The sequence below is a fragment of the Pteropus vampyrus genome, unplaced genomic scaffold, assembly GCF_000151845.1.
Source record: "Pteropus vampyrus isolate Shadow unplaced genomic scaffold, Pvam_2.0 Scaffold1, whole genome shotgun sequence".
NCBI lineage: Eukaryota > Metazoa > Chordata > Mammalia > Chiroptera > Pteropodidae > Pteropus > Pteropus vampyrus.
In genome coordinates this window covers 344,998-354,708 of record NW_011888782.1, presented here as the reverse complement: position 1 = coordinate 354,708, position 9,711 = coordinate 344,998, and the positions used below count along the sequence as shown (strand labels likewise).

At 50.6% G+C, this 9,711-nt stretch overlaps 1 protein-coding gene across 1 annotated transcript in view; it reads right to left on the bottom strand.

Annotated features, from left to right (window-relative positions):
• Positions 1-5,536, bottom strand: part of SLCO2A1 (solute carrier organic anion transporter family member 2A1) — an 82,235-nt gene extending 76,699 nt beyond the window's left edge. Inside the window, exon 1 of the mRNA XM_023528799.1 lies at positions 5,420-5,536. Coding sequence (XP_023384567.1) covers positions 5,420-5,515 — 96 coding nt within the window. The 5' untranslated portion in view covers positions 5,516-5,536. The remainder of the gene's footprint in view (positions 1-5,419) is intronic.
• Positions 5,537-9,711: the final 4,175 nt, after the last annotated feature.

Here is a 9,711-nt window from a genome sequence, read left to right as displayed (position 1 = left end):
AAAACCTTGTTCACAGCATTGTTCACATGATTGTTCACAGCAGCTTTATCTGTAGCAGCCCCAAACTGGAAACAACCCAAATGCCCTTCAATAGGTGATGGGTTAGACAGATCACAGCACATTCATGCCATGGGACATACTTGGCAATAAAAAAGAACAAACTATCGATACACACAGCAACCTGGACGGCTCTCAAGGGCATCATGCTGAAATGAAAGAGGCCAATCTCAAAAGGCACACATTTCATGATTCCATTTATATAACATTCTCAAAACGACAAAATTACAGTGATAGAGCGCAGATTGGAGGTTGTGAAATTAGGGATGGTAGTTGGAAGGGGACAGGTGTGACTATAAAGGGGTAGCACAATGGAGATCATTGTGGTGATGGAATAGTTCTGCGTCTTGAAGCAGTGGCATGGTGGTTTTATGTGATATCTAATCATGTGATAGAATGGCATGGAACTATACATGCACATTATAGCAATGTCTATTTCCTGCTTTTGGTATTATACTGTAGTTACGTAAAGTGGAACCAATAGGAGAAACTAGGTGACAGGTACATGGGGACATCTCAGTACTATTTTTTCCCCCTATGAACCTATAACTGTTTCAAAATAAGAAATTTTTTAAAAACTCAAAATAAATCAAGCTTTGTCTGGTACTAAGAACTCAGCTTTCTCCCATGGGCCCGCAGAAGGGGACCAAGTATTGGAGTGACAACCCACTTGTGCTGGTTCTGTGGGGTACAGGCAAGTATAATTCACATAGCTATTTCTTCTCATCTTTCCACAAAAGAAACTGAGAGTGCAATGGCCAAGTACGTTGAACTTAGGACGCAGAATGAGGGCCAAACTAGCCCAGCCCCACACAAGGTCCTCGGATGGGCCTATTTGCCCACAAGCACCCCTGGCTTCTCTGCTCCACCGTTACCATCTCTCCAGCTTTGGTATGTAGCTGAGGCTCTCTGTAGGTCACTGCCTCTACCGGCAGAAAGCAGGGTGGAGTAAATGTTGGCAGTGATTAAAACCACGGGATAGGGTAAAATCAAGCAAGGGTATGAAGAGGAAGAACAAGGAGGGGTGAGGCCTGGACTGGGGGGTCACCCACATTCCTCTGCGTGGACTATTTCACAAACAGAGCAGAAGAAGGCGAGAAGAAGCCATACTCCCATCCCAACATCCCAACATCTAGGTCTCCCAGAAAGAAAGAAAAGTAGTCACTGTCACAGACAAAAGAGAATGATCAGAAAGAAACGAGCCACCTATACTGTGAGACATAAATCGCTCTTCTATTTGTTCTGTGGTGGCATAGGTCACAGATTCATCATCAGGAGAGAAAAATGAAAACTAAGAAAGGCTTGGAGCATCACCACAGGAGGAAAGAGTCTCAATGACCTGTGGCCCCCACCCCACCCCACCGGTTCCTATTGTTCTCCGTGCGCACTCCTTCAAGTGGGTCAAGGCGGGGCAGATGCCAGGAAAACAGAAAAGCTGTCCTCGGTGTCAAAGCGACACCACCCAGAAGGAGGAGGCTTGTCTTAACTCATGGGGTCAGTTAAGGAATTCTTTGACCCTGGGGATTCTATTGAGACTGTTTTCCTGACCATGAACTGCAGGTTGCTGGGATGTAGCACTTTCCTCTGGAAACCGAGACCTTAAGCCCAAGATGCCTCCCCAGGGTTGGGCCTCAGGGACCTCAGGAAGTTAGGGACCCAGGGCAGGACAAGTACCTCTCCCTCACTTTTGGGCTTCCCTTCAGATCGGAGATCACCGGGGCCACTTAGGCCAAGCTGTGAGATGTGTCCTTTCTTCCCGCTGCTCTTCCCCAGCTCTGCACCCCCACAGGACGTTCCCCTACGGACTGGATATACATTGTTTCACTGTACTGAGGTCCTGGGAGTGTAAGTGCCTGCAATTTGGGCAGCAGTCACCAACCAACCACTCCTTTTATAAGATAACTTCAGTTTGGCCCCAAAAGTTTCATTTTAAGGAGAAACAGATCTTTGTGAGGCTGCCAGGATAAGTTAGCCACAAAGGCTCCCTCTTACCTTCCCCACCCCCACCCCATGATCATCGAAGGAACCTGTTTTTAATTTAGAGCTTTAGAGTTCTGGACGCCAAATTGCTCCCTCTGACGATGACTGGTGAACAGGTCTTCTACCCCTTAAGAATCCTGTAAGCCAGAGGCAATAGAGACTATCTCTAGATTGTGATTATATTTACTCCTGCAAGAGGAGGTAGAAGAAACTCACTGCTAGAGTGTAGTCACCAGGCTTTTCGTTTATTCATGTGCTTATTTATTTATTTTTACGAGTCATCAGTAAATTTTATAATAAAGCCACTTGTTGAGAGATGGTCAGACCAGAATTTTAGTATAGTAAAATCTAGGCTTTTTGATAAGAATTATGAAGAAAAAAGGATATGAGCCTATTAACAATTGGGAGCAGCCGTGCTGCAGCCACTACAGTGCCCCTGGTCACGGTTGGGATGTGTGAGTTACCTGGGCCTGGAAGAAGCCCTGACCTCTGGGAACAAGCACACTTGTGGTATCCCCAAAGTGCTAACCCAGAGTTGAGCAGCACTGTTGATGGTGAAGGCTAATTACACAGTTGATGGGGTCTCTGACTCTGGGGTCTCACATACTTGGTTCCTTTATACTCTTCCCCATCCCTTTCTGGCTATGTCTCCATGCACAAGGAACCAGCCTCACTAAGCCTTGTTTTCTTCATCATTAACGGGAACAATAATAGTATCTATCCACTTGACAGGGTTGTAATGAGGGTTAAATATGGGTAAAATATTTCCATAGTTCCTGGAACATGCAGATAGCTCCATTACTGTTAGCTACTATTACTATTATTTTGGATATCATTATTATTAACTGTAGCTTCTCTTAACTATTAACTGTAGTTGGTGGAACATTAGATCCTAAATGATGTTTCAATAGGCAATCCTTTTGTTGAGGCAAGAACTAGCCTCACATGGATGCTGATCCCGGAGAGCCTCTCATGGTTCACAAAGCCTCTTCCTATGCCTCATCCCACATAATCCTTACAGAGTTCCACGAGGTGGGAATTGTTCATATTACCCAGTATTTTTCATGGAAGGACTCTAAGGCCCATGAAAGGTAAGAAATGCTTCCCTGTGTCACCTAGTTAGTAAGAAGCTAGACTAGGACTTGGGTCTGAATCCCCTGGCTTCATCCCTTCCCCTAAGCCATATTATATGTGGGGCTTGGCAGAAATGTCATAAAGTCGATTGGTTCATCTGTCTCAGTAACAAGGAACCTAGAAAAATGATGGGTGTTCAGGTTGGGTGTCCCTCGTTCCTCCCCATGGCACACATGCCACAGACATGTGCAGTCCATATCCCACTGGCGGGGAGGTGGTTCAAGGCAGCCAGCCAACTCTCATTGGGAGAAGAAAATCTTCCATCAAATAACAAAGCCCCCAGACAGCCAGTACCACCCCTGGAAGAAAAAGCTTAAGTGAGTTTAACATAATTTCAGACCCCAGCTTTACCTTGAGATATCCACCTTTACAACGGGTTTCAGACCAATAGTGAAGCCAAGCGGAAGCCTTTCCAAACTCTGGTTTTAGAATTACTATTGATTAACAGAAGCAGTAGTTAAGAAAATCTGGTTTTTAGAGTTAAGAAAAACTCTAAAAAATGTTGGCCTAGGCCCAAGCCTCAGGCACATGTGGCTAAATCATTGGCATGTGATAAATTGTCTTATTTTCACAGATCTTCAAAGAAGCTGCTTCCATAAACTCATTTATTTTAGGCACTTGGGGAGGGTCTAAGCGGAATCTATCTCATTTGTGGTTATCCTCATTGTCAGGAATCTGTTCTGGGGTCAGCGGTCCCTCCTGCCCTTCTCGGTGAAAACAGAGGAAGTTGCCCCCACCCTGGCTCCCTCTTGGGGCCCTCTCTTTTCAGACCACCCAACTGTTGCCCCCACCCTTTCCTCTCAATTCCTAAGTTATAAATACCAAAATTTCCACAGTTCTCTGATGAAACTTCTCCAAGACTCTTTCAAACAGTGAGACCAAAACTGCACACAGTCCTTCTTCAGATCTGGCCAAAGGTGAGGAGATCTGAGGATTATTTTAAATTATCTCAAAATGTCTGTCTTATTTATATCCAGCCATGGCATAAATTCAGCCTTTATTCATTGTGGTGCAGGAAGAGAGCCGAAGCAGGAGTGGGGATCCCAGTGCCAGTGCTAACAATATTAGGATCCGCTGTGAGCTCCAGATCCCTCTCTGTAGGACATTCACATAACCAGCCCATGGACACCCCTATCCTCCCACTGTGATCTACGTTCCCCTGAGCTGCATTGCTGGAGGCTTTACCTAGTTCCATCTAACTGAATGGCTGTCAGAAACAACCACTCTGCACCATAATCCCCACCCTGCCCCCAAGGATCCCTGATAGGTGTGGGCTCTGCAGTCTCCTGAGTTCTGACCACAGAAGCTTTGTCCCCTCAGGAGGCACATTCTCAGTTGCTGTGGCCCGCCGGGACACGCAAAAAAGCCTGAGTGTAGATCCCCTAGAGATGTGGGAAGCATCCCTAGAGGGAGCTGCAAGCATTGCTGGCCCCCTGGAGAAAAGAGTGTCTTCACTATACAGCTGTCTACACCCCCATCTTCTCTTCGCCCACTCCCTAGAACTTGCCTTGCCATTACTAAACAGAGTGTGAGAACTCACCGCTTTCCTGAGACCATTTCCAGGCCAGGAAAGCTGGTCCAAGCGTACAAGATTGGTAGCCGGCGTTGGGGAAATTCTGAACATAACAGGCAGAGAGACAGCAGACCTCCACGTTGCGGCTCTTGGGGGAAGAGGAAGCCCGGGGAAGGAGACATCCCACCTACCACCCACCCCAGCTGAGTTGGACTCTGATCTCCATCTACAGAAACCCACAGACGTCCCTCCCCACAGAATGCCAGATTGGGGCACCTCCAAGCCCACTTGCTTAACGAAGTAATTTGCCCGCAGGAGACTGAAAAAGTTCCCTGCGAGATATTCTTTTTCTATCAAAGAACAGGACAACTCCTTGGGCTAGTGCCAGGACTATCTGAATAGAGTTGGCCCGATAAGCAGGTACTTTCATTGTCCCGTTTCTTACACTGACAAGGGCGTGTGAGCTCTTTTCTCTCTCTCTCTCTCTCTCTCTCTCTCTCTCTCTCTCTCTCTCTCTCTCTCTCTCTCTCGCACACGCACACACCCAGCACACGCTCGCCTGTCCAGGCGATCCCGTTGCCCCCCTGGCCAGGCCCCGGGAAGCGGCACGGAGGGCGGAGCGGGGAGCCCCAGCGCACCCAGCGCCTCCTGGGCTTCGCAGCCCCGACGTCGGGGGCGCAGGGGAAGGTGCGCGGGCGCGGCTCGCGCCGGGACGGTCCCGAGTTCTCCGCTCACCTTAATGTTGCTGAAGATGGAGCGGGGACAGCGGCGGGCTCGGCCTGAGGAGGCGTCGCTGTCCCGGCGCGCGCCGGGCTTGGGCAGGAGCCCCATCGTGGCGGGCGACAGCGGGGCCGGCGCGGGGCCAGACGACAGCGGCGGCGCGGGGCGGCGTCGCCTCCAGCCCGGTCGGGGCGGTGGCAGCAGAGCCCGAGGCGGAAGGCCGGGCAGTCGGGGGCCGGGCCGTCGGGCTGGTGCGGCCGGGCGGGCGAGCGGGCGGCGTGCGTGGCGGCGGTGGCCTGAGGAGGCTCGCAGCACCGACACTAGAGAGAGATTGCGTGCCCAGAAATTTATAAGTGGCCGCGGCCGACGCCGCCGGTGATGAAACGCGCTCCTCCCTCTTCTCTTTGGGTGTCAAAGGCTCTGCGAGCCCCCGCCCCCGCCCCTGCCGCCCCCTCGGACAGGTGTGACGCGGAGCTCGGCCGCTCTTGACGTCGCTCTCAGCCCGGGGTTGTGTCTCTGCTCCTGGAGCTCGGTTTGGACCCGCGAGGCTTGACCGCCTCTGTAGAAGGTCCCGCCTGCTGGGAGGGGTGGGGAGTGGTGGGCCCAGGGTAGGGGGGGTAGTGGCTGTAGAGGGTAGGAGACTGCAGGAGGGTGGGGTCGCTGGGGTTACTGGCGGGGCGGATGTGGGGGCAGCGGGAACAGGCTGGTGGGAGACTGAGGAGGACCAGAGAAGGGGTCTGTCGGCAGGGCTATGGGAGCGGGAGGAGGCAAAAAGAGGACCGAGGGGTGCTGGAGGAGCCCACGGGAGCCAGGGGTTTGGAGGGGAGCCGCGATTTCTGAAGCAGAGGGGACGCCCCGCGCCCCTCCCGACGCCCTCAGGGAGATTTACGGAGCCAGTCTCTGCTTGTTTGCACTCGCCTAAAGAAAACCTGGGCTCTCAGTTCCGGTGATGGCTTAGAGACTCGCTGAGGCTCTGTTTGTGTCAAGAACTGATTTATATTTAAACTGTTCTTTGCTCTGGAGAGGGGGGCCGGTAACAAGGTGGAGAAGTGGGGGCCACCCCAGGCTGGGCCCAACTCCCTGGACCTGGGCCAAGGTAAACTGCAGGCGCTGTCAAGTATCAGCGAGGCTGGGTCTGGCCTGGAGTACTTAGAGGGAGGTGGGGGTGGCTGGACAAACTGGAGACACCCCACTGACCTCCTTTTCAGGGGTGAAATACAACGGCATGACTTTATTTTTTCCCCAAGATTTTTTCCACTAGGATTCTCAGTGCAGAGAGGAGAAAGGTGAGGCTTCTCAAAAGAAAAATAAGGACTTTCTATTGAAAGCAGCTGCAGTAAGGAATCCAGTTCCAGAGGTGTTCTTCCAGCTCCCTAATTCTGGTAGTCCTCTGCAGAGTCAACCTCTGCAAGCCCACCCTACTCCCAGGAACAGCATGAGCCTACCCTCAATACCCTGGAAGCTTTGGCTATGACAATGGCCACAGGACAGATGGGTTTCTTATCTCTACCTAAAGCCAGATGGCTTTCTGGGCCTAGTCTGGGATGTCTTGTGTCCTGGGGCTTCTTCTGTCTCCTATCCACCTGTGGTCCCAGGACCCTGGACAAAACAGTATGCAGTGCTGAAGAAAAAGCCACTGGACAGTGGGCAGGCTCTAGCCGCTTTGCCAACCCACAGAGTACATGCAGAAAGCCTTTCCTGAGCTCTGCCCCAGCTTCAGAGACAAAGCAGGCATGGAACTACAGGTCACCAGTCTGCCCTCCTAGAGCACTTGGAACACAAGGACCACTGCCATCACAGAGCACTCAATGTATGCTGAGTACTGGGCTGTAACACCCATCGTGGATTGTGCCAGGCATGCTGCTGGGCACAAACATGTGTGATGCCAGAGAACCCCACTATTAGCCCAACACTTATAGGTACTATTACAAATCTGGATTTTACAGATGATGATGCTAGAGAGGTCAACTAAAAAAATAGTGACTGAGAGACATGCTGCTATTAAGTGATGGAGCTGGAACCTGAACACAGCTTTGTCTGACTCCAAAGGCCAGATTTGAAGCACTATGCCCTTTGAAGAGTTATCTATTCCAGCAGCCTCATTTTACAAGTGATACCAAGTAGAGACCAAGAAGGCAAAGGTCACAGGCACATTGGAAATGCCATGGCTGGAGCCTCTTCCTCAAACCCTGAGGCCTTGCCAGGGTCCTCTAATGGAATCTCAGGTGGGCGGCCTCTCCAACACTTCTCATTCTGCTCCATTAACTGTGCCCTCTGCCCTCTTTCAGGACCAGAGTTATCTCCAAAGGAAAGGCCAGTTCAGAAATGCTCACAGATGGTTATCTGCCTTCATCTACCTTTACTAGGTAGAGTTTAGCTAAATATAATGGGAATCTAACCAAAGTGACTTCAATGTGATTTATTTTTCTCTTATAAGAAGCCTGTTAGTAGCTAGTCCAAGGGTCATGACCAAGGCCCCATCAGGATTCCTTAGTGTGTAACTCTCATTCTCATGGCTGGCTCATCATCACAAGGTGGCTGCTCTACCTCCAGCCTCCTCTCCTAATTGCAGGAGAATGTAGAAGACGGGAAACAGAGAGGGGCTGTGCTCACATCAGGGAAATAGATCTCCCATGCATGCTCAGCGACTTCTCATTAAGTCTTGTTGGCCCAAACTGGGTCACATGGCTGGCTACTCTCTGCAAAGAAGGCTAAGAAATGTAGTTAACACTATTTGCTGCTTCCTGAACAAAATTGGGGTTCTATTAAGGAAAATAGGAGAAAGGATATTGTGTATTCAACTTTCAGTGTCTGCACATAGAATAACGCATTTCCCCAAAAGCACCTCCAGGGCCTGCTTCCAAGACCCTTCCCAGATCCTTTGATTTCAGCAAATATTTCTTAACACTGTGGAAAAACAAAGCACAAGATCAGTCCCCAGCTTCAAAGACTCCACGGTCTCAGTAGGGAGTGAGAACAGATAGCATCCATGTGATGTAGAAAGAGAGCTGTTGTGCACAACTGCTGTGGTAACACAGAAGAGGGGCCCTAACTCATCCTCCAGGCTTCCTGGAGAAGGTGACTCTCAAGCTGAGCCCTAGGGACTAGAAGGATTGGGAGAATTAGGGTGAAGGAAGGTAAATCTGCTCCATGGTTTCAGTCTGGCTGGAACAGAAGACCCGGGACAGTGGACTGGAGGTGGGGAGGGGGCACCTGGGCTAATTCTCATTTCACAGAGACCTCTCTCTGGCATTTGGATAAGAGTGCAATGTGGCAGTTTGTGGAAGGAAACTCAGGAGCTATGATGAAGGCAGTGGAGGAGAGAAAGACACAGAGATGTTGAAAGGAGAGGGCATCCAGGTGTCAGAGACAGAGACGTTAGGGACGGCTCCCAAGATCTGACTTGGGAAACCTGCACTGGTGATGCCAGCTCCTGGCAGAGAGAGCCCAGAAGGAGCATCAGCTATTGAGGGAATGCCGTTACTTCCCCTGGGCTCATTTGGAGTTCAAACTGCCTGGAGTACATGCAGGTCAAGATGCCCAGAAGGCAGGTGGGTATGTGGGTCCAGTGCCCAGGTGAACTCTGGACTAGAGATAGGGGGCTTGGGAGTGATGAGTAAGCCTTGAGAATGTGTTGATGAGAGGTAGGTTCAGGACCAGCCACAGCAACATCCAGAGGTGGCACAGAGGATGTAGCCAGGAAAGGAGACAGAGGGGACACTGTGGTGCAAAGTGCATCAGCTGAGGGCTGGTGTTTTAGAGAGAAAGAGGTCAAGAGCTGGTGTTTTAGAGAGAAAGAGGTCAAGAGCATGTCTAGCTTGCTAGGGAGGGAAGATAAGATGCTGGCAACAGGCTGGCGCTGAGGACTTTGGCAAGAATGTTTCCAGCAGGTGATGTGTGCAGAGGCCTGATCATGTGGGTCAAGGAGGAACTGGAAAGGAGAAAGTGCAAACTGAAGCCATCAGCAACTTTCCCTGAGTTGCAGAGGAGAAAGAGCCGGAGGAGCTGAGCAGTGTCGGGCTCTGTCTCTCTAACTTGTCTCCATCTTTCTCAGGTCACACCCTGGAGCAGTTGTACATTCACACTATAGGCTTTTGCTGATGCTGTTCCCCTTGCCTGTGCTGCCTGCCTCGTGGTGCTTGGCTTCTACCCTTCAAGAGCAGCTCCTGTTACTACCTGTTCTGAGCCCCCTTAACAAGACTAGGAACACATGTTGCCGTGGTACAGACACGTTATCCCTCGCCACTCAAGACGGGAGGTCATTATTCCCATTTTACAGATGAGTAAACTGAGGCTCGGGGCTCTTC